Genomic DNA, 25920 nt, shown 5'->3' with positions numbered 1-25920 from the left:
TTGTTGTAAGCCACCTTTCCTGGGAAGGGGCTTCTGTCTTTTCCTACCAGACTACACATTTACAAAGACTTAGGAAGGTTCTAATCTATCTCATCTATTAGTGTATGTGGAAGCTTCTGACTGAATTTAAAAAAAAATAATAACTTACACCTTTTCTTGAACATACTGTCTAGAAATGCCTTCTACAAATCTGCCTTGAACTTCAACATTCCTACAGCTTCGGTGTTTCAGGTGGGAGCTGAGAGTGTACATGCACCCGGAGCATACCTCATGTGCTACAGCTGCGAGCAGCCAGTCAGTCCACGGGAGCCCAGAAACGTGTTACGGAATGGAGGCCAGGTCCCCACCATAAAATGTTTTAGTCTACAGCTCTGCTCCCAGTGGGCCGTGCTGTTTGCCTGTGGTTTTGTATTTCTGGGGTGCACCTCATGTCAGCAGTTCAAATGGACAATGTTTGGTGTGGGTTTTTCTCACGGTTTAGCCTAGTTTAATAGGTCAAGTGATAGCCCGAACTGTGCAAGTTAATGGTTTAATTGGACTGAGTTACTTCATGTGAACTCTTGACATTCACAATAATGTAAATGGAAACACTTTCAACAGAGGTTTTGTCTCTGAAAGACAGTGGGGATTTTAGCAGAGTTTTTCTGGGCCAGCTGTTCTGAAGCTGCGGCCTTTGGGGAGGGGAGTGGTTTGCAACACACCAAGGGATTGTTGGGGGAACTCAGTGTACCAGGGAATGGAGACTGTTAAACTTGAGTCCCTTCCTGTAATCTTTGTGGCGAGGCATAAACTTCTCACTTGTTCCTCATCTTTGGTTGGTTTTTTTTTTCTGTCTGAATGTAACTGAATTAACAGCGCTGTGCAACAGCTTCTACTGTTACTCTATATTGATATAGAATATATCTCTATATAGATATTCTACAGCTATATTCTGTACTGTTAGACTACAGCTACTTCTACTGTTATTCCTGCTGCACAGCAAGGGTAGTCCAGTCCTGAAGGAGATGCAAGTAAGCTGTCACTACACTGAATTACAGTCACTATAATAGAATGTATACTTTACGGTGGCTGCTAGCATTTGTAGAGTACCACAAATCACATAACGCAATGTTTATTTTAACTGCTTTTAATTTTATATAGAGGCAATAGAGCATTAAATACAAAACTTGAAACCAAAATTAACTGAAAAGGGTATTTTAAAGGCATTTAAAAGAACACAGATTTAATGGCCCAACAGTAAGACTGATGGCAGACCATTTTGGAAGGCAGTTAGGCTGTGTACATGTTAATACCATTTGAAGTTTCACACCAGAAAACAGCCTCCTTGATTGTACAATCTACATTCCAGTTATAAGCAGCAAAGTTTCAGTCATCCTCAGTAACCTCGTCAGAGCCATTCAGCTGTCTTTAAGTGCTGCTTTTTTTTTTCCCCTAGAAAACAGAAGCTCCAAGAGGCACTTGTATTTCTTCCAGCAGCCAGATCAACTTACAACACCAGAAATACCCAGATTCAGCTTTTTTTATGCTCCTCTACAGTCAGCGCAAACTGTGGCTTCATTTTATTTGACCCTGCTGCTATCTACTGGTTATTTCAAAATCATTGGACTACCTGTTCTCAGAGGCTTGCACAGCGTGATTTACCCACTTGTTATGCACTCTTTATGTTGGCCATAGGATGATACAAGTAGGTTTTGCTGTCTTACTCTTGCAAGGTCATTTGAAGCAAACAAACAAACAAAACCAAACCCTGCACAAAAATGTGCTACTACTTAAAATGTTCCATACCAGGTGGCCTCTGCAGCAGATTCAAGTCTTCACTTTCTTTCAGCAGGAAGCAGGTTTTCTTTGGGCTAAAAATTTGCTAAAATTATGTTTAAAAGAAAGACTTTGACATGAAAAATTCAGTATCAAACTAAACATTTAGTGCAAGTTACAGTTAGAGCTCAAGTAACTGATAGTAACTTAAGGGTGTATCACTATCATTATTAACATGTACACGATTTTTTAAGGTGGTCAGTTATGCACAAAGAATGTCATATATGTAATTTAGTGTTAATAAACTAAAACCACCGCGTAAGTCTGAGCAGAAAGGCAGGTTTGAATACAAAATTAATAACTGAGTATATTGGTCAAATTTATTCCCCTTGATAAATCACATACAAACATGTTTAGTGCCTCAATTCTATGTTTCACATTAGGCTTTTTCCTCTGTTGTAAAGAGACCACTCAGTGCTAGTGCTATTTGTAACATAACAGATTTCAGAACAAACAGCTTAGTCTCTTGCGTAGTAATCTTAATACATTAAGATTTTTCAATTAAAGTCTTCATTTTTCCTGTAGACTTCAGCATGTGCGGTCCAAACTGAGAAGGAAACCAGAAACAAGTTCAGATACTGCTTTCAGCAGAAACCTAGTTGAACTATTATCCATCCAGGTTGTAAGTAAAACTAGAACTTGGGGAGAGGTAATTTCCTTTATCCATCGGATGTGGATTTCACCCACTTCATAGCCATGAAGTAAAGGGAAACTTGTGTCAGCAATCAGCTGAAATAGCTCAGGTGAGGCAGCTCCAGCTAACCATCTGCTGGAGCAGCTCTCACTAGAAATAGTTCACTCTCCCACAGCAAAATAAGAAGATAGATGCAGTTACCTTTAGAAGTTTACAACCAACTGCTCTAGCGGCAGTCTCTGTTCTTTCTCTTATCCTGCATTTTTGTGCAAGTCCTCTTAAAAACTATCATACAAGGACTGATCTAGCAAAGTAACCGGTAAGTTACTGATGACAGATGTTTATTAGCTCCTTATGGATCAACATTCTATCATTTCACGAAGTAAAACCTTCAATTTTCTTAGCTTTTAAGGGCTTGATGATCCTTAAATCTCCAAAGATGGACTGTAAATTTCAAACTTGGAAAGTCACGAAACCCATGTATGAATAAAACATTGCCAACTCACATTGTTTTCCTGAAAGCCCCAGAGATGCTGGGGAAAAAAAAAAAGTGACTGATTCTTAGGGAATATCTAGCCTTTCAGTGAAGAACAACAGCCTGAACATTACAGGAGTATACCATAAAGGCCCAAATCTGAAGGCAAGTCAGTCAACATTATATTCTGAAGTTCTGAGGTTTGTGGCTTGGGAATCTTATTTTCCTCAGAACTGAACTGAGAGTGCAGTCAGCTTTCGGAGCTTTATGTGCATTTTTTCCAAACCCACAAAGGGAAAAATAACTCTGTACTCTTCCTCTCTGGTTCTCGAGCAACAAGGCTTCAAGGGTTGCTTACTGACAAACTGATCTATACAGACCTGTTTGGTAAGTAAGTGTATATTGCTAGGAACTTGCATCTTGAACATTCACTGCTTAAAAACCCCTTACACTTCAATTTCAAATCAATCTGAAATAAACAAAGCCATTACCTTGCACCATGACATGGATTTTAAATACAATTTCATTTTAACATTCTCACAATATAAAGAAACCGCTTGTATTTACTCAACATTTCCAACTAGAAGAAACCCCTTATACGAAGATCCAGCAGGCGTTCTGAACAACTTGCTTTCTGCATTCTTAGGAATGGCTGACATGTTTCAGGATCTTGCTTCGAATTTTCTCATGCGCTATCGGAATGGTTAAGGTTGGCAATAACAGGCAAACTCAGTTGAGATTTGGTTCTGGTGTGAGCCCTTAGGAATTGAGTTTTCAGAATACCATGCTCGTGGCAACAGAAAAGATTTTTGTTTAAAAAAACTAAAAGAACTGTAACAGGGCTTTTTAAACCTAGGTCCAAAAGAGTACACAATCTTAAGACCTGATACTAAAAACATGTGATTACCACAAATCCTAGCATATCAGCAGTACTTCATAGGGTTTTGTGGTCAGGGATGCTAACTTGTAGGTATTTACAGATGTTGGCCCGAAGACATACGTTGCCTTTCATGACAACTACAATTTAGTCCAGGCATGTGTTCAGAATCACAATACTCACCAGCACTACCTCAGTCTTTGTGTTTGTTTCAGTCTTTGGAATCACTTTTTGTGTTTCACTTTGGCTGTCATTTTGGTATCTATAAGCAAATTTCTTTTTGAGCGCTTCTGCTATTAAAGCTGCAGGATCTGTAGGGTCAGACACTTTAGATTTTGTACCTTCTGATGATCTAAAAAGAAAATGAGAAGCATTAACATAGACCAAAACAAAGCTTCAGAAGTTGTGAATGCTTTTGCATTCTGTTTGTCAGATGTTTCATCAGGATCTGCCTCACCTTGAAATAGTTCTGAGTCATAAAAACAAATCATTAAGGCAAATGTTAACACACTGATATTTATTTATTACCTTTTCACTGAGCGTAGTTTCACACTGTTCATGTCTTTGAGGATTTCTAGCATGCTTGGTATTTCAGACTTCTCTGGCCCATTTTCAGTCAGATTCTGTCCAGAGTTTGTTTTTTTGTTTTTCCTTTCTTTAATGAGCTCAATTGCAGACATACTCTGTGGTAGACCTGGGGGAGGGAGTGGTGGTGGAGGAGGAGGTGGTGGCAATACAACAGGGACAGCAGCTGAAGCAACCGGACTTGACCTAACTACAAATAAAAACATACATTACGCATCAGTTCAGCTGTTAATCCCCTTTACATCATCAGCATTTACAGCATCACAAACACTTGGGTAAGAATATCACTGTAATAGCTTAATAGTTTCAATTGCCTCCCTTTGCCTTCTTTAGATTATCACAATTCTTCATTCCTAAATCACTGAAGTAGACTCAACTGAAATGCCACATAAAAATCCTTCTCAAAGAGTGAGAAGTGTTCTTTGAATTGCCAGCTCAAATTCTAGGTGCATTCATGTCTCTGCTGCAATGGGATGCACATCATGATGTCTTTTTGTTCTGTTCTGCTCCTACTGTTACCAGTATTTCACTTTCTTCCGAGAGGCAGGTACTGAGCTGGAAGTCACCTACAATCTGCCATGTGATCAGTGTTTCTTTCTACTCATCATCCCAAATAAGAAATTACCATACAAGAATTCTGAATGTAACTTTCACAGCTCAAATAATGCTTAAATTGAAGTTTATTCCAGCTTTATGAGGTTAAGGACTTTTAGGCCAGCAAATCACGTCAGAAGACAGACATTCTCGTGATAATCTTGATTTTGAGTTCCCCGTACTCTTTAGGTAAAAATTGATGTTATAAATACAATAGCAGTAATAACTTGACAAATAAATGAAGAAACCTCTGCTCAAATGCACCTTTAAAGAAATCAGCAAAACCAGATCAAACCAGAGTTTTGAAGTTCGGAGTATGAAGTGTGTAAAGGTACATATATAGATAATAGAGGAGCCTACTCTGTACACGTGTAGATGTACACACAGTGTCATTACCATATTCTACCAGAAGAGGGAGGTAAAGATAAAATTTAATTTTCATAATAAATAGAGGTAAAGGGAAAACGATGAAAAATAAGTTATTAGTTATTTCACAAACCCCCCCCAATAATTGCAATTCCAGAGTGAAACCATGTGATCTTTAAAACTTTCATAGTTTTGAGTACAAACAGTTAAGGAAAAATAAAGTAATGGTTATCCGTTCACAGCCAAAAACTAAACAAGAGCATCTGAAGAATCAAATAAGATTTTATACATAAAATTAGGCAAAACTGTACTTGCTAAGTGACCTTAGGAAAGAGTGAAAACGGAATGGCTGTAGTCTGTAGTCAACAAAAGCCATCTCCCACTCATCTTTGGAGATGGTAGACTTAGAACTAGAAGGCAGGCAGAGGTGAGGAAAAGAGGAGAAAGAAACTCAGGAAAAGTATAGTTCTGTTTACTACCAGAAAGGCTGCACCACTTTTGGTTCTATCTGGACAATGTGTCTGATCCCAGAGATGATTCCAGTAAACAATCTCCTTTTCTGTTATTTATTTCATAACCTTGAAATGTGCATTACATATTCCAAAAGCATAACTGGCATCTTGTATGATTACTTCATGATATCAAAAAGCCTATTTCATTACTGGATGGGAAGACTTAAGTGTTAGTAATTAAGTTACGTTCTTTTAGTTTGGTTTAAGTCACCATGTTTATCATGAGCTTTGGTCTGAAAGCTGTTTAATACTTCTTTAGTCATCCACAGATTCAGAATTCTGGCAGACTGTCACACAAACATAAAGACTTTTAGAATACTAGAAAATACAGAAAATCTGGCAGGTCTCATCTCTTTAAGACCTATTCTGTATCCATCAGCTAGTATGCCACGTCTGTCTACCAAGTGAACCAAAACGATATGGAGAAGTGTTCATGTTGCAGTATCTCACAAAAATGAATTATCACATTATTTTTGCTAAGAGTACAGCAAATTTAATACCTGCTGTCAGGCTCTGTTCTTGCAAGATTACAATTTTGGCTATTTGTGCTCTTAAAGTGGCTAGTTCATTTTCTAGAGCACTGATCTTTTGCAGAGCTTCTTCATTTGCATTCACTGTGCTCCTGGAAACTGGTTCTTCTTCCAATGGGTTTAAGGACGTTTGTCTGCATGGGGACTTTCCAGAATGATGTAGTACACCTACAAGAGGCTGGGGTGATTTTGACCAAACTTCTGACCTGTAACAAAAATATCACAAGATTCCTTTTTTCAAGGCTTTGTAACAGATAAAAACTAAAGCAACGTTATATGCAAGCCAGGAATACAAGTTGAAGGCCTGACTTCAAAATTGTCTTCACAGAAATTGCTTCCACCAAGACATTATATAGCTTAAAGTAACTAAAAGAGTTTCACATCCTTTCTGTTTACATCACTAGGTGTATTTCTTCATTCCCCCTAGCAAGCTTTTTGTGGAAGCCTTGATTTCAGGAGAAAAAAAGGAATACATTCCCCCTCACCTCCAACCTATTTCTCTGCCTCACACCTATTGTATTTTTTTGTTGGCATTGAGATTTAATTTTTAATTTTTGCCCAAATGCTACCATTTTTTTCCCCCATAGGCTGCAAATAGTCACTTGTAGCTGATTCCTTTGAAGAAGAAAGAAGAGTTTCTTAGTTCCACGGAATGTTTTTGTACTTTTTGGACTTCTGAAGGGACAGTCCTCCAGTTTAGCAGTGTTGGGAGTATGGAGTACATGAAACAGCTTAGTGACACAGAAGCTGCTTATCAGTAAAGGGGAAAGGGTGTTGTATCTAGTTTTCTAACACAATAAATAAAACTATAATGAAGAAAACTTCATGCAGTTTCAAAATGTCCATAAGCTTCCCTCCTCTTTCTCACAAGAGCAAGAAAATGCAACTCTATTGCCTCCTTTTCCTACATTCTGAAGCTCAGGCTATGTTAAACACTGAGACATTACTGAGCATCTGTGGTCAACTAAGCACTTACAAAAGGTTATATTCACTGAAGACCCTAACATTTTTAAACAGTTTATCTCGAGTATCTGAGCAATCTGATCTAGCTGAAGATGTCGCTGCTCATTGTAGGGATGGGGGGTTGGACTAGATGACCTTTACAGGTCCCTTCCAACCCAAACCAGTCTATGATTCTGTAAGTAGAGCTGATAAGGGTGAATGCAAACAATTATAATTGAGGAATACAGAGAAATTGTCCAAGCAGCCAGGGATCGGATCAGGAAAGCCAAGGCCCCCAATAGAATTAAACCTGGCCAGGAACATCAAGGGTAACAGGAAAAGCTTCTATAGGTACATCACTGACAAAAGGAATACTAGGGATGTGGGCCCTCTCCAGAAGGGAATGGGAGACCTGGCTACCCAGGATATGGAGAAGCTGAGGTACTCAACGACTTTTTTGCTTCAATCTTCACTGGTAAGTGCTCCAGCCACACTGCCCAAGTCAAAGAGTGCAAAGGCAGGGGCTAGCAGAATGAAGAACCACCCACTGTAGGAAAGGATCAGATTTGAGACCATCTAAGGAACCTGAAGGTGCAAGTCCATGGGACCAGATGAGATGCATCTGCAGGTCCTGAGGGATTTTTTTGCTAAGCCACTCTCCATCATCTTTGAGAAGCTGTGGCAGTCTGGCAGTTCCAACCAACTGGAAAAGGGAAAGCACAGCCCTGTCGGGGACAGCCTGACTGAGGAAGATGAAATTGGCCTCAACAGCATCCCAGTATACCCACAAGAAGATGAAAGAAGTGGATGAAGAATGTTGTAAACAGGCCTGAAGAAGTGATAAGAGACTGAGCAAGAAGAGACTAAACAAGTGAATACCACAGAGCAGAAATTGGCCAAGAGAACAGTAGATGAAGTGGGAAATACAGTTGGAGCTCCAGCCAACCAGTATGTGAATAGAGGCGAATGGACAGAGCTATTGAGCGAATCATTTTAGCAGCCTTAGTGCATGAACCAGTGGACAGATAAGAAAGGTGATAAAAGGGTATGCTTTTCCTGCTGCGCCTCTCTGCCATCTTGGCTTTTTGTAACTTAATAAAGACTGCCTTCATATATATATATTCTTGTCGTGTACCGTCCCAACCACGACACAGCCCCCATTTTCAAAAAGGGAAAAAAGGAAGACCTGGGGAACTACAGGCCAGTCAGTCTCACCTGTGCCCAGGAAGATCATGGAGCAGATCCTCCTGGAAACTATGCTAGGGCATATGGAAAATAAAGAGGTGACTGGTGACAGCCCACATGGCTTCACAAATGGCAAATCGTGCCTGACAAATCTGGTGGCCTTCTATGATGGAGTTACAGCATTGGCGGATAAGGGAAGAGCAACTGATGTAATCTACCTGGACTTGTGTAAGGTGTTTGATGCTGTCCCACATGACATCCTTGGCTCTAAATTGGAGAAACATATTTGACAGATGAACCATTCAGTGGATCAGGAACTGCCTAGATGGTTGCACAGTAAGAGTCATGGTCAACGGCTCAATGTCTGAGTGGAGCCCAGTGACGAGTGGCATTCCTCAGGGGCTGGTAATGGAACCCGTGCTGTTTAACATCTTTGTCGGCAACGTAAGACAGTGGGACTGCGCTCACCCTCAGCAAGTTTGCTGACGACACCAAGCTGTGTGGTGAAGTTGACATGCTGGAGGGAAGGGAGGCCATCCAGAGGGACCTGGACAGGCTGGAGAGGTGGACCCGTGTGAACCTCATGAGGTTCAACAAGGCCAAGTGCAAGGTCCTGCACCTGGGTCGGGGCAATCCCAAGCAGACACAGGCTGGGCGATGAGTGGATCTAGAGCAGCCCTGCAGAGAAGGACCTGGGGATGCTGGTGGATGAAAAACTCAACATGAGCCAGCAATGTGCGCTTGCAGGCCAGAAAGCCAATCGCATCCTGGGCTACATCAAGAGAAGTGTGGTGATTCTCCCCCTCTACTCTGCTCTGGTGAAACCCCACCTACAGTAATGTGTTCAGCTCTGGGGCCCCCAGCACAGGAAAGACATGGACCTGCTTGACCAGGTCCAGAGGAGGGCCATAAAGATGTTCAAGGGGCTGGAGCATCTTCTGTATGAGGACAGGCTGAGAGAGTTGGGGTTGTTCATCCTGGAGAAAAGAAGGCTCTGGGGAGACCTTAGAGCAGCCTTCCAGTGCTTAAAGGGGGCCTTACAGGAAAGGTGGGGAGGGACTCTTTTATCAGGGAGGTTAGTGATAGGACAAGGGGTAGCAGTTTCACACTGAAAGAGGGTAGATTTACATTAGTTGTAAGGAAGAAATTCTTCACTGTGAGGGTGGTGAGACACTGGTTGCCCAGAGGAGCTGTGGCTGCCCCCTCCCTGGCAGTGTTCAAGGCCAGGCTGAATGGGACTTGGAGCAACCTGGTCTAGTAGAAGGCGTCCCTGCCCATGGTGGGGGGGTTGGAACTAGATGATCTTTAAGGTCCCTTCCAACCCAAACCATTCTATGGTTCTATGATTATCATTAAACATTATAACTGCAAAATATGACCGTGCACTTAACTCCTCAATCCTCCTTAACTTCAATCCCCAAACTTCTCAGGCAGGTCAGGATTCCATTATTTATTCAAACATGAGAGTAAGAACAGTGGCTAGCGATAGGACTTTTCAAAATGTATAGCATGGCTCTAGACTAATACAGCTTAAGAGCCGCATTGCTCTGGATCCATGGGTTAAACTACTCTAGATCTGCAGTTGTGCTAGACTTAAAGCAAGAGCCAAGACTTAAGGCTAGAACAAGCCCTGTGCTCCGACCACCTCAATCCGGGATTAGATACACATTTGAGCCTTCCATGATACTGACAGAAAACATCGGCACAACTTAGAGAAATCTGATCAAGCAGAATTGAATATTATCAAGGATGCCAAAATTTAGGTGGTGTTATCTAGAGAGGAATAGAGAGCAACTAAAGCTGAGAAGAGAACAAGATGCTTCCTATAGCAGCCATCTCCTTGCTCTCCCTAAATATGTAAGGTGGAAGGAGCCAGTGGTCACTTCCCTCTAAAGCCTGCCTTCTACCGACTCTTTACAAGAGCAGAATAGCTAAACAGCAAAGGGTATTTTCTGCCTAGAGCAGTAATGGTGTTTTAAGGCAATGTCTTGATTGAAATCTAGCATTGTGGAAAAATATTATGCCCAAATTGTCACTACTGGTCGCACTAGCGTTAGGGGGAAAATGGTTTGTTGTTTAGTTGCTTCCCCTATAAAACTGCATTCACAGAAAAAACTATGTCTGCAAGACTGTTTACTGAATTATACAGTGAATATATATTTTCACAGTAACACCTATGTGATCTTGTCGAAACAGAATTTCAAATGCCTGGAAAACACCTAATGCATACTAGCTCCACTACATAATACTATGCACAGACATACGGTGCACACTGAAATACTCATACTTGCTAAGTAATTCACTCACTAGGCTCCATTATAAGCTGTTTGCCTTAAGGTCGCTATATATTTGCAGGACTATTTTAGTCTCATCCCACATCCATCTTTCCCCCTTTGACATGCAGATGTCCCAGCAAATATGCAAGTCCTTCATCTTTCATAATAGGTTCTTTGAAGCTCCAAAAAACTATTCTCCATGTTGTTTTAATTTCTGGTGGTTTGGTGTCTGGTGGGGTTTTGGCAGTGGGGGAGGGAGCTGAGGTGGCTGCTGTAAGAGGCTGCGAGAAGCTCCCCCGGCTCTAATTTCAGACCCGCCTCTGGCCAAGGTCAGACCAATGGCACCTCTGCGAATAATTATTTAAGAGTGAAAGCAGTTGTTGTCTGCTTTTGTTTTGTGTGTGTTGGTGAGCGAAGGGGGATAGGAGAGAGCCCTGCAGACAGCCAGGTCAGTGAGGAAGGAGAAGGGGAGATGTGCTGATGCAAAGATTCCCCTACAGCCCCTGGAGATCAGCGGTGGCCCAGAGGTCGCCCCGCAGCCCGCGGAGGGCCCCGGGCCGGAGGAGCAGGGACCGGGCCCGGAGCAGCCGTGACTCCGGCCGCGCTGGAGCCGCCCGTCGGTGGGAGGGCGGCAGCCCCGGGAGGGACCCGCGCTGGGGGGTTCTGGGGAGCTGCGGCCCCGCGGGAAGGACTCGCATTGGAGCAGCTGGTGGAGGGCTGTCTGCCGTGAGAGGGACCCCATGGTGGGGCAGGGGAGGGCTGCGAGGACCTCTCTCCCTGAGGAGGAAGGAGCAGCGGAGACATCTTGTGCTGGACTGACTGTAACCCCCATTCGCTGCCCCCTGCGCTGCTGGGGGGGAAGGGGTAGCAGAGCTGAGCCCGGGAAGACCAGAGGGGTGGGGGTTGTTGTGTGTGTTGTATTTAAGACCTGGTTGTATCTCATTCTCCTTGACAGTGGTGGTTGTTTTGTATTAAATGTGTGTTGTTATCCCCAAGTTGAGTCTGTCTTTTGCTCGTGACCATAACTGGTGAGTGAGCCCTCCCTGTCCTGTGTCTCAACCCTCAACCCTTTTTGGTTGCATTTTTTCCTCCCTGCCCCTCAGGGAATGGGGCAGGGGTGAGTGAGCGGCTGTGAGGTGCTTTTGGAGCCAGGTGGGTAGGCTCAAACCATGACACCATTAAAATAGCTTTACAGTTCAATCCTTAAACAAAATATTTCCATGCAAACAAAAAGTAGTATTGGCCAGCTGATCTCCTTCGCATCAAACAGCCTTTACAAATAGTGTTTCCCAAACAAGCATGTGTTTCTGTGACTCCTCTCTGAGTTTGTGAAATTAATGTGGCAGTGCCAGAATGCTGTGGCAAGTAATGTTGGCGGGCATCTAGGTCATTACTAACCCATTTTGTGCTTTCAAAATTAAGAACAGTATCCTCCAGTAATCTCTGAAGCCAGTAGTCTGTGCCTTTCTCTGGAAGGTTAGTTTGTTTAGAAGAAAAACTTCCTCTGCACTACAGAACTGGACCTTTGTTTCTGGCTAGTCTGAGCAGCAGTTTGGGTAGGCTGGAACAGAAAACTTGGATCACTTCAGCCAAGCCATTTCATCTAGTTACAGTGCTATGTCGTACTTTTGGTCCAACACAATAGTACCTCTCCCATCATTCTGGACACAGGCGCTCATATGCTTCCCTGCCAGTTTTCTTTAAGAACATTAAAGACAAAATATAAACTGTAATTTTTCAATTGTCTTTACCAGACTGCAGAGCCTTAACCAGAAAGGTGAAAAACAATATGCAAATTATTGGATTGTCAGAATGACCACTGCTGCTAATTAAGAGGCTGTACAGTGCACCACCCCATATTAATGAAAATCTCAAGAAAACTGGAGAATCAGTGTTAGCAATTGTGCAATACCACAGCAGACATTTTTGTGGGGACAAGTTTGCTTGAAGCTGTCACATGCAATTCTTTGCAATAATTAAAGTAAATACAAAACACAGCCTTCCTCATATAAAGCAAATCTCCCATATGTTCTCAAACTACTTTCATTCATAATCCTGTTAGTCTAACCTCTACTACTTCTTTTCCAGACCCTACCTTTCCTGTCACTCTTTCCTTTCTCTTCTCCCAGCATTCAAGTGCTCTCCATAAATTGCAATGCACAGCAGATTCTCACTGGAGAGAAAATATGTTTCTTCCTCTCATTTCAGAATTTCAGAGAAGATTTGAGGAGCATACCTGAGCCTTGTAGAGACTTCACCTTCTTCTTGAGCAACCCATCCCACATCTGCAAAGGAGGCCACTGCATCTTCTCTGAGTTCATTAGGATGGTTTCCTTCTGTGGCATGAGAAGTAAGCTAAATTTTTAAGACAAGATTGAATGGTTTAGAGTCACTATTCCCAGCCCAAGTCACAGTTATTTTACCAATACTTTTAGTGAGGCTACATGTAACTATTAACACATACATGCATGAAACACATCTGTAGACTGAGCACACTTATTTCTGTCCTGGGCTTGGTCCAGAACCATTTCACTGACTTCAAACTATTCAATCTCATCTGCTGAACACTTTACAGAGGTTCACAGGTAACTACATATATTATCACATAACACTACTGAACACTAAAAATCCGGTGCAAATTGTTACCTTAAAGACAAACATCAACATTCTTAAGTAGTTTGCTACATTTTCTCAAATAATACATTTTTAACTTATATTCATGACCACTACTTTTAAAAGACATTTTAAAAAAACATTAAGGGTACTAGTACTTCTTAAGCCTTTTGCTCTCATTTAGTATTCTTTTGAAAGGGAAATTATGTTGAAGTGTGTTTCCCTTCCCCTACAACTTCCTGAATTTCTGTACAAGAATAAAGATGTGTAAATTACCCAGGAGGAAGGAAAAAAAAAAAAAGGGCAAAAAGCCATTTCTACTAGCTCAGGAATCACAAAGACTTTGAGTGAGAGGTAGGATGCAACCATAACAGAATACACTATTTGCTAACAATCTTATTTACAGTATGCCAAAAAACCTGACCATTTTCCAGCATGGTTCTGCCATTAGCTTTATAGCTGTTTGAAGCCAAAGGTAAGAGAGGCTCCAGAGACTGGAACCTTTCTTAGATTTACAGTTAAGTGACCTGAATGGAAACTTGAAAAATTGTTTTGACCATCAATACATGCTTCATAGACACAACTATACAAAATGGTTTCAAATCTACTTTGAAATGCTGGATGCTTGTAGACAAGGGCACGTGTACTCAGTCACTGGACTACTCAGCAGCCTGGTCTCAGTATCTTAGCAGATAAAAGCTACTGAAACATCTTTCAGTAATTTCTTCTGCTCAGTCTGTCACCTTGAGTTACTTATCTCCAATGCAACTATGCCACCTCTTCTGCTTGTATTACATACAATCCACAGGCCAAATTTACATGAGTTGTTGCAGCTGCCTAAGTGCTGCCTGCTGCTGGTAGTGGCCCAGCAGCTCATAATACTGACAGAGATGGTGGTCGTATGTAACAGTCTGTGAAGACAGCTTGGATCCAACGTATTAGCAATTAGGTCAATTTTCAAGGCAACTCACCTCTGTAAGAGGAAAGTATTATGCAGCTGCAACTATGAAATGTTAGCATTAACCTGAATTTGTAGCAGACCTATCCTGCTGACCTGCAGGACGACAGTCTGGATGAGGGAAAACGATTTCTGAAGAACATCCACAGATATTTTAGTTGTAGCCTTTGCTATACAAATCCCAGGAAGATAGAAGTTGTGGGTTTGGGGTTGTTTTTTCCCCAGGAGTTGTTACAAACAGCTTTGGAAAACAAGATTAGTCATCTTCACCTCACACTCTCGCAACTTGTATGTGAGCTTTTATCACAGGTCCCAGGAGTGTGTATTGGCACCATCAGATCATTTGGAAACAACAGGGTTTTTTCCAGGTAGCATCAGCACAGATGGTAATATGTTTATCACATTAACAGTTTGCCTAATACCATCACAGTCTGCCTCTCTTTAAAACAGTCTAGAGAATACTATATTGCATGTTAGGATTTTTCATTGTTTGATGTTTCCTTGTCTTTTTTCTTTTTTAAAATAAAAAGAAATTTTCATGACCACAGCATCTGCATTACTGTTAATGGCAATTTAAAAAATCCATAATGCATTAGGCACTTATTGCAGATGATACAGATTTTCCCGATGCTAATGGCCACATGAGGAACTATTACGATGAAAAGATTGAAGCCACATTTAAATAAAGGCACTACACATACTTGCATCAAAAATAATTTTATAACTCAACTGTAAGGAATGCATTTACCACTGCCAGCTTTCCTGCATTGTGAAATAAATAACTTTGAATCCAACATTTAGTAGCAAGCCTTCCGTTATGTTATGATGCAAGTTTCTTCTTTTTTATTTGTATTTGTATGTAAACAGAATCTGCTTGCTATCCCATATACAGATGTTTCTTTTCTCTATCCCTAAAAACAACAGTGGATTTCAAATTTCAAGTTAATGCAAGATTTTTAATTCAATTTAAAGGTTAAAAGCCAACATCCGTCTCTTAAAACCTTCACCTGTCTGTACAATGATGTCTAAACTCTGTGACTACTCTACTCCTCCAGCCAATCTCAACTGAAGAAAACTTGGACAACTGCTCTGCCAGCACCTGATATGGAGAACAGAGAGCTGAAAACAGAGGCCCAGTTCTACTGGATGGTGGAACTGAATGAAACAGTGAAAGAAGCCTGCTTTGCTTTCTCTGGAAACTACGTAGTTGCTTCCCCCGCTTCTTCCTTCACAAGCTTTTTTTTCCTATTTTAGAGTGCCTGTATGCTGCACACACACATACACACCTGTGGGTTTCAGAGCCATTACTCTACAAATTTCTGAAGAAAAGACTACACACCCTGTACTGTTTTGGCTGATAGCACAGAATCATAGAATACCTCGAGTTGGAAGGAACCCGTAAAGAATCATCGAGTCCAACTCCCAAAGAGCCACCCTAACCAGCGTTTCCACCCAGTTTCAAAAGAGGGACCTTTTGCGCGTTAGGCAAACTTGATAGCCACTCTACTACAGAAACACTGTTTAGGAGGGTGTCAAAGCAGGATCATTCCTTTTTGTTTGCTCCAGGAAGTGGAAAGTAGAAGAAATATTTTTATACATTTAAGGATAGAATAAAAACTCTAATTTCAAATTACTAACACATTCAGGTAGTAAACATTTAGAAATATTTATTCAAATAAGACAAACTTGCTAGGATTTTTCAAATTAGCCCAGTAAATTCTGATGTTTCCTACACACACCCCAATTCCTTTGGAGACTTCTACTGAGTTATCAGGTTTCTATCAGACCAACAGGACAAGAGATGCTGTAGCTGAAGGATACTATCTTGAGAGGCAGTATTGCAGGTTTGGTTGAATCTACCTAGGCTATATTGGTAAGTTTAACTTTATTTTCTCCTAAAGAACATAAACCTAAACAACATGACATACAAAAGAACTATATGAACCATTTTAATTTGTTCATGCCATATAGACTAAGCTCTGCCACCACTTACTAAATACTTAAGCAGTGTTTAGCAATTAATTTAGATGTTGACTATGGCAAGATCCATAGAGACTACAACAGTTAGTAGACTACAAAAATCAAAATGTTAGGCTACCACTCTTTTTCTTCAGACTAGCTGAACAATAGCATGTTAGAAGAGAAGAAAGAATGAACATAACAGAGATATTCTTTCAGTATCTCTTATCCATTTATCATCAGGAAAATGAAGACCTGTGGAAAGTCTGTGCTCTTACACAAAGTTAGAAACACTGATGATATACATGCACCGTCAGATGAGGCAAGGAAGGTTTGCTTTGGTTTTTAAATAAAGTGACTTACAGCAAGGTTCACTGTATGGTCCGTTCATAGTATAGCTAAAGCTGGCAAGAAAGAAAGAGGAAGAGACAGCTATAGGAAAGCATCAGTTGCAACAGCATAAAAATGATCCAGTATTGAACTTCACCATAGAATCTTAACGCTGAGGTAAAGACACAAAAAACAGATCTTAGCATCACACTTTTACATGTTCAGCAGTTTAACGCCTGCATAAACCACATAAATTTTAATGTGTTTCAAGGCTCAAATTTTGAAATTTGTATTTCTAATTCAATCAACTCTAATCGTACTTCTATTTTTAGCATCCTTTCCTTTCATCTAATAGAAGATGAATGTTTCTACTTAGCGTGCATAAAATCTATGCGAAGCTGCCTGAATGTGTCTTTAAGAGGAAAAAAAGACAAATATTTTATTTATTCTAACACAGAATTCAGATGAAGACATATACATATTTTTATTTCAACACTAAAAATATTCAGGAACAGATTCCCCAAGCGCATCTTACAGCACTTTGCAAGAACATAAACCAGAAATGTCGTCTTTTATGTACCTTATTAAGAGAAGGCAGTATTTGGCTAGCTATCTGCAAATGAGCATCATCTTCCCTTGTATGCCCTTTACAGTACATAAAATCAGCCACATTATAGGAGGGCTTCACTTCCTTTCAAATCTCAGGCACAGTGAGCCTTATTGCTGGCATAACTTCTATTAATTATATATCCAAAGGTTTAAATCCAGCATGGCATCTTGTGTCCTTCTCACCTGCACAAATCCCCACCCCCACAATGTACACATTTTATTTAAGTTTCACCAAGCTAGCAGTGGGACATCAGTTGCCCCCCTAGTTTCTCAATGTCATTATTTAGAGAGGCAAAATGTCAGCAGGGCTTTTACTATCACACCAAAAACGCTTCTCTAGTAACCTGAACTATCTGATTTTGCTACTATAATTTCAAGTCTAAATATTTTCATACATTTCATGTAAGCTAAAGAAACTAATTTAAACAGCAAAAAATTTAGCTGTGTGGAAATCAGCTTGTCTTAGTGTGGGTGATGATTCTCAACATTCGTCTCTACATTCCCCACCCTTGCTCAGCCCAAGAAATATTCCTCTCAGCTTGAGTTTCAAACACCAAGCTTCTCCAATTCTATACCCATCCCCTATCCCTAAGACACACAGAGTTGAAGAGATTACATGTAACAGCTTCCAGTTTCCCATCTGCTCCTGAAAGACTTGTTATAAAAAGCAACGGTTTTCTCCTCCTTAAGCTTTTACCCTCCCACCACATGCAGATGAAGTTAAAAGCAGACAAGTCAGAAAGCTGCACAGAACTGATGCTTCCCTTTCACCTATACAGTGCTAGCCTTGGATTTAAAACAAAGGCAAACAGGGTACTCGTCATCTTGTAAACTAGTTTTTCACTCGCTGATAAAGTTGTGTATTTTCCCAAATATTTTTAAGTAACACTGTTCATCTTTACATGCCTCTTAAGCATAGCTTATAAGTACTGTTTATAGAAAGAAGTTTCAAAATTTTTCTCTTTTATGAATATAATTTTTTCCAAGAATAACTTTTTAATATCATATTGCATCATTTTAGAAGTTCCAATTTCCTTAGGAAAAAAATTTGTTTCAAGTTTCATTACGTGTGTTACAGCAACATGGATTCAGGTTTTAGGCAGTACAGAAGCTGAAAAATCCTATTTGGAAAAAATCTGAAAGTGTGAAGAGGTAAAGTAAGCTAATTCTCCTGCCTGATTTATCATATTCTGCTTTTACAAAGCCTCTAGTGATTTATTTAAATGAATGGGATATTTGCTTAAAATCTTTTGATGCAAGAGCAAATCCCTTTATCAGTACAGTGAAACATGTATTCTAAACTGTTGTGAACACCTACCTGAAACCGAACTCTTGGACACTGTATAAGAGAGAGGTTACTACCAATTTTTCTTACAATACTTCGAGATGAACCATAAGGCTTGCTTGACCAAAGCACCTAGATAGGAAGGAAAAAAAGCCAGGTGTTAGGTAACTAATTTTTCTATCATATTGGAATAGTTTTCCTTTATCCTTCCATACCATGCTTGTGCTAAACGTATTTAAAGTTATTCCTTTCATGCTAGAATAAAATATAATATATATATACACACACACACTGATATTTGTATCAGTGAACTTCTTACAGTCTATACCTGAATTGGCAAAAAATTTGGTTTTCTCATTACAACATAGCTGTGGCTGTTTAAGTTCAAGACAGCCTTTGCATTAAGTTTAAATTCAAAGCAATAAATCAGGTAACAGCAGGAGTTACAAGAACAGCTGTAAGCATCTTCAAGAGCATAATTTGTCCATTTTTCAAGACAAAGAATCTTCATTGGGTCAGACACCTCTTTTTAAGGGGTTTTGAGAAAAGCCACTCAATCATGAAAAAATCCATAAAGTTATGTAATTCTACATTTCCCAAAATATCTTTTTTCTTTTTTAATTAAGAGCTCTTCTACCACAGGAACAGTGTCTATCAGTCTTAATAAACATAACTATTAGTTAGTATAAGCATGAAAATGTAACTGTGAAATTAAAGAGCAAAGAAAAGTAAAAGGGAGAAAAGAAATACAAGAATGAAATGTTGTCCTAAAAAAATAAAAACCAACCCAAAAAAACATTCACCTAGAGAATATTGCCCACAGCACCTCAACACACCTGGCTTCATCGAAACTGGAAATCTGTAATTCAGATTTTTTTCTACATTTTTTCAACGGGGATTGAATTTGCTTTCTTGTGTCATACTTAATGACAGGAACGTTTGCTCTACTATTTACCATAGTTGTACGAAATAAAATGTGACTTTAATCCTAGGAATATACTACAAAATGAGCCAGAACAGAAGCAAAAAAAAAAAACCCACAAACATCAAACCCAGAGAGAAGCAGGAATGATTTCAGCACAGGAAGAAGCAACAAAACCAACACAAAGATTAAAAGAATAACGGGAAGACTCTAACACTGAGTATATTGTTAGTAAACAATTAGAACACTGTATGGTTATTTTAAAAACTTGGCTAGTATTTACTTATGGCTGTAGATATGAATTTACTACTCAGACCTTAGTTTTTAAAGGATCATAGCTTCACGCAAACTCAACATCCTGTAAGAAGGTTGCCCAACAAAGAAAAAGTAGATAAAATCCATGCTATTAATACTGAAACAACCCTCATCAGGCATAGCAATATCGTCTGTGTGATCAGTGTAGTGCAGCTGTGGAAGTTTTACAACACACAGCTGAATAACATTTTAACCTACTAAGCAAAGATCACTACTCTTAGATTTTGAAGGTTCTATTAAAAAGACAAATTTATGCTCCAGGGTATTTATCCCCAGATAACAGTATCTCAGAAACGTCACACAAACATTTTGCCTGCTTCTACACAAGTATCTTTCCTCCTTCTACCTTTATAGGAATGCATAAATTCTGAGAAAATAAATGTGCACTGCACATATGCTATGCTAGATCCTCACACCAGAGCTGCAACTTTGCCATTAATCCACTCAGACCCATTTCTTCCATTCTATGAAATATACATTCTCTTGCTTAATATGCCACTAAGTTTGAACACATTTTTTTTTCAATGCAGAGCACTCTATTGATTCTGCATTTTGGACTTGTGAAAGAAAGACCCCACATTTGTGACTATCACATTATTGCTTACCTGTATGTCTGAGCAAATAGCAGGTGGATCAGTACCCTTCAAGAAAAAGGCACTGACAAACAGTCCCACAGTAACTCAGCCTCACTATTCACAATAGATTCTGATGTTAGAAGCAGAACTGTTGGTGACAGTCTCAAAGCAATGTGGCATTGGAAAAAATAATAGAAGTCAAGGGAAGGCTTAATTAATTACAGAATTACTTCCACAACAGCAAAAGAGCCTAGACTACATGCTGTATTACCAACGTAAGTGCAGTGCATTTTAAACAAGTAGCAAAACTTCTTTAGAGATTGCTAAGACCACAGACAAGATGTAGCACCCAGATCCTCAAAAATATTTGGTGCCCAAACGCCCTTGTTCAACAACAGTGTTTTGGTGCACCAAACTTCTGATGACTCAATTTTGGTAATTCAAGATATGCTGGGACAATATTTTCAGAAAACTGCATGCAAGCTGTGCCTTAAGGTATACAAATAAAGCCAGCACACTGCTCAGCTGAGCTACTAAAGTCTTAGCACTGCTCTACCCACATTCACGTAACTTCTTGTTGACTTGAACCACTGGCAGAGCAAGTCTGCAAAATATTACTTAGTCATACCCTCTTACTGCATCTGTGGTTTGCTGTTGTCCAGAACAGCTGACATTGGGAAATGTAACTGCATTATCACAAACTTGATATAAGTAGAGAATGGGGGGAAAGAAGATTAAAAACTGTTCCCCCCTGCTATTTAGGCTGAAAGATATTGCTGACAATGACCACCACAACATCCATGGTAGTCCCGTAAATTCTCATACTTTGAATTTTCACAGTTACACTGCATGAAATCTCAGATCAAAGTCCAGATAAAATCCTAAAGTACAGGTTCTTATTGGTAATTTTAATTTACAATGTACAAACATTTTGCTCTCCGTATATTCCCAAGATTGATAAAAGGTTCCACTACAATAATCCAGAGTAAGAACTGCACTTCTAAGTACTGCACACAGCTGTTATGGATTTCTGCATTGTTAAAACATTAAAATATTTCAACAACTTAAACGGATTACTGCATTGAGGTCAACACTTGCACTCAAAACAGCTTCCTAAAGGTCCCCATGACAAAGTAGTTCATTTGTAGCAGATCTCTCTCTCTCTGCTAAGCATTCAGAAAACTCTATATACACTTTCCTCCAAGAGGAGGACTATGCATGCACATTCCTCTGTTTCCCCAATAAAGAACACAGCCACATTGCTCTCATGTACTGTAACACCTTCAGGAGAGGTAAATATAGCACAATTATTATCATCTCACTTTCATGAGCCTTTTCATATCTTCAAGGTAACAGTAAAGAAATATGATTTTTTAAGAATAAACATTACTGTTAAAATTCTGTTAAAAATCTTCCTTCAGCTTCAAAACACACATAGATGTCCAGCACAAAAAGCAGTGTTTATGAAGTAAATGGTTTGTTATTACAGCTAGAAGGAACAGCATTTTTAACACATATATTACTCAATACTTCAGTGTCCAAAGAGTAAACGTCATACTTCTTTGGCAATGCAGAATCATACAAGTATTGAGGATACTCAGAGTGTTCTCCTGGAATAGGTAAGCACAAACTAAAATATATGAAGTGCTTTCTGTATTTGATCTTCTGAAAGCATAAAGCACATTTGAAACACTTACTGATTCCATGTTTAATCCAACTTGTTCAAAAGCCATCCTAATTAAGCACTTAAGCCAGCAAATCATCTGGAATGGGAAAAGCCTTTCCAAACTCGGATTTAAGCCTTCCAAACCTACAGGGCCGCAAAGGTTCCATAGTACTTCTGAAACGAGAAACATAAGCATTTTAGACGCATGTTGTGGAATGTATAAAGAAGTAAACTGCTACATGTATTCTTAAAAAACAAGCTTTAGAAAGTTACTGAAAATGAGACATGTTAGGTGACAACAATTCCTAGTGCTGCAAAGCATAGGCACTCGCTTAATACAGGTGACAAAGACTGTTTAGTAGTGCCATTTTTTTAAGAAATCAAAGCTGTTGCAAAGTTAACAATTCAAAAGCTGGGGAAATGATTGCTTGCTTGAGCCTGGACAAACAATGGCATTCAACAACTCTAAGTGAGCACCAAACACTACTGAATGCCTGCATCTGGGGAATAGGACTAAGATTAAAGGGCCATACTCCTATCTAAAACTCATTTCTATGCAGGAGCAAACTATAGAAAGCTCATCACCTCTCTTCATTCACATTTTCTGACAGCTTAGTCGTTCCCTTCTTTTTCCCACAACGAAAGAAACCTGAAAAATGACTAATGCAAGATAATGACAGGAAATAGCATAGATGACCTGAAATTGTTCAAGCTATTTATAAAGTTGGAGAGATTTCAAATTCCATCTATTTCTATGTACTACCACTCACTTAAATCAAGATGTTTTTATTGCTCCTTAAGTGAAAATAGTGTAGTTTTTCTTTGACCGTTAGAACACTCAGATGCCACTGAGAAGTACATGCCACTAAAACCAAAGCCATAGATTTAGGTTTACACTTGGTTTTGTGTACCAGGCTAGAAAGAACACTGTTGAACAACCTGGAACAACGTATTTGTAGTATGAACAACTGTGTTGCTGAAGCCACTATATATATACACACACATATATATACAGACACACAAGTGTATGAAATATATATATATATATACACACACAGAGCAATGCAGCAATGACGAAAGCAATGTAGCAGCAGGGAACAGGTACTTGGGAAGTTTGAAAGTCATGAGATGAAAAAGCCATGCTGCTTGAAAGTGCCCGCAAGCACTACAGTGAAACCATTACTGTTTCCATTACAAATGTTTTATTCAACAGTTTACAGTTTCTTAGTAATAACCTGCATCTTGTGGAAACTTGGCAAGAACAGTGCAACTCTAGAGTTATTTTTCTTCAGACAGGTTTAAAAAAAAAAAGTTGATACTAGTTTCTCATCACCACAGAAAGTAAAAGACATCTCCTATTTTCTGAATAAACTAGGAAGAAACTACTAATCTATCAGCTAAAGGAAGAATAATGAAAATATAAGATTTAAAAAGTTATTAAAAAAAAAGTGAACCAACCACCATGAGATTAGAATGGAAACTGCAATTGTCGTATGAAAAACAATAGGGAAGAATAATGGGCTACCTACCAAACAGCCATGAATATAAGCTACTGTTGTATGTAATAAATAAGTCATGGCCTTCTTTACAGAAAGCTGGAAAAGTCTATTAGGGAAGCATTACCATCTACTTGATCTATTCTTTCTTTAGGCATCTGTTATTCTTCCCTTAGACAAGCTACCATATGGACTGTGTGGATCTTTGATCACATTGCACCTGCTGTGTTTTTAAAACTGGAATAATACAAGTGTTTCTACATGCCTCATATTAGATTTGGCATCATATCTGGCCAAACAGGCAGGAAGGATCTTCTCATAAAGGACTAGACCCTCTCCCAAATCAGCACAGACCAGTTAGAAGTAAAGTAAGTATTTGGCAGAGATCACACACAGCCAAATAACAGAGGTCTACTTTTTGGCTTGGAAGTCATAAATAATGAAGTGCCCTACTACTTTCAGAAGCACCTATTTGGAAAGACACACAGAGGTAAAAGTCAGTGAATACTACAGAGACAATCAAGGGCTTATCTAAGCTAATTCAGCATGAAATTTAATGTAAGAATTGAAATATTATAATTAAAATACATACGTGCAATAGAAGTTGCTAAAGCTTTCTTAAAAATATAGCCCAATCATATATACCTCAAAGTGCAAAACCATACTCATCACATCTCACCCATGTTAACCATATCTCGCCAACTAAGGATGGAAAACAAAAAAATTCATGTTTCAACACTAGTTTAGTCAAAAGCCTTTGCTCAGTGGAGATTACGCCTACACGGTGCAATATGATACCATGGAGAGGTAAGTTAAATCCTTCTACATCTCTAAAGCATATGGTATTATACTATACAGACATAACCATAACCTACACTTTCCTGCCAGACAGACAGACCTCCCTAGTCATTGCTGTGAATGCCAGTCCATCTTTGGGAAACAAAAGCATGCAAATTTTATTAACAAAAGGGTGTATTGGTCTGAAAAAGCACTTAAAACATTCACTTTGTCCCCCACAAAATATCTCTTTGTAACAATGTTGAGTTCCGACACAGCAACCATACTTCAGCTAGTGACCTCTATGAAGAAAATAATTTTGATTCAGCAGTAGTTAACTGGAACTTTTAGAGCTGATGTGCAGAAAACTCAGCTTCCTTCTTTTTTATCACCTAGGCAAAAAACAGTGGGTATCGGAAGACAGAATTATCTCCTCTTCATTTAATCTTCGTAAGTCTTGCCTTCACAAGAACTACAGACTATGGCTGTCCGAGGACACCGTGTAAATATTAATGAAGTCTTGCTGACGCTATCAGACACAGATCAATACACTATAGTTGATGTCAGCACTCAAACTCTACTCACACTCAGTATCTGGAATTTCAACAGCTTGTTAAACAAAATAAAACCAAGCACCTAGCAAGTCACCTATTAATGAGAATTGCAGATGAACCTAAGCACAGCAGCAGTATCACTAAAGGTACACAAAGTAGGCATCGTAAGTTTACAGAAAAGGAAAATAAGCACCAGACCCGTTAAGACAAGGCTCCTTTTCCCTCTATATGCTACCTCTGCATTTTAAAGCCTCCTTAAACTCCCCTCAAACTTCTCCAGACCATCTTTTATTTATATGATTTCCTGTGACCTGTCACTCCCAGCACAGCAACGTAAAAGAGTTTCAGTTTTGGTCAGCTTGCCTGCAGAAACGACAGCTCAACACCACCCCGAGCCATTTCCAGAGTGCTCTGCTCCTCCGGGAAGGGCAAGCACCGCACCTTCGCAAGGCCGTCCCCTGCCCTGCCCACGATCGGCCCTCGGCGCTGCCACGCTCGCAGCGGGAGGCGGCGGCTCCATGCCGGGACCAGCAGACACGAGCGGGGCCGCCGTGACCTCCCCTTGGCGCCGACTCGGGAGCTCCTGAGAGCAGACCCCACAGAAAGACACCCCCGTGCACCCACGCACACAAGGCTCCCGGCCTGAGGTGTCCCGGCCGAGACAGAAGAGCGGAGCCAGCGCTGCCCATCCCGGCGGCGGCCCGCAGCAGACAGGGAGACGCAGGCTAAGCGCAGCAGCCTCTAGGCCCGGGTCGCGCTCCCCCTCACGCACCGCCAACCCAGGATGAGGCGCAACGAGAGGGGCTAGCCAGGAGGAAGGGCAGGCCCACAGGCCCCTTCGCGGAAGGGGCCGCCACCCGCCCCGCCGCCCTCGCCTCACCAACCGTCCGCCGCGGCCGCGCTCTCTCACCCACTTCTTCCACCGCAGCTCCCGACTCCCCTCTCCCTCATGGCAGCCAATCCGCGACCGCCCCGGCACCACCCCGACCAATAGTCACCGCGCCCGCGGGAGGCGGGACCTCGAACGCCCTCCGTGACGCTGCGGCGCAGCGACCTACCCGGCAGCCACC

At 40.4% G+C, this 25920-nt stretch overlaps 1 protein-coding gene across 3 annotated transcripts; it reads right to left on the bottom strand.

The window, feature by feature from the left end:
- Positions 1-1110: 1110 nt before the first annotated feature.
- On the bottom strand, positions 1111-25793 carry MTFR1 (mitochondrial fission regulator 1). 3 transcript variants are annotated; one of them, XM_086465198.1, is made up of 8 exons: positions 25761-25793; positions 22055-22197; positions 18579-18677; positions 13028-13146; positions 6359-6594; positions 4330-4576; positions 3985-4153; positions 1111-2362 (listed from the first exon to the last, which is right to left on the bottom strand). In XM_086465198.1, exons 2-8 carry the CDS (start codon positions 22118-22120, stop codon positions 2303-2305), a joined length of 996 nt encoding a protein of 331 aa, XP_086321324.1. In that variant the 5' UTR covers positions 22121-22197; positions 25761-25793; the 3' UTR covers positions 1111-2302. The 3 variants fall into 3 exon arrangements, with proteins under 3 accessions (XP_086321324.1, XP_086321326.1, XP_086321325.1); XM_086465200.1 differs by having other exon boundaries at positions 25765-25779; XM_086465199.1 differs by lacking the exon at positions 25761-25793 and adding an exon at positions 25735-25756.
- Positions 25794-25920: the final 127 nt, after the last annotated feature.

The sequence above is a fragment of the Leptosomus discolor genome, chromosome 5 (genome assembly GCF_034619465.1).
Source record: "Leptosomus discolor isolate bLepDis1 chromosome 5, bLepDis1.hap2, whole genome shotgun sequence".
Classification (NCBI taxonomy): domain Eukaryota; kingdom Metazoa; phylum Chordata; class Aves; order Leptosomiformes; family Leptosomidae; genus Leptosomus; species Leptosomus discolor.
This window is presented reverse-complemented; position numbering and strand designations above follow the sequence as displayed.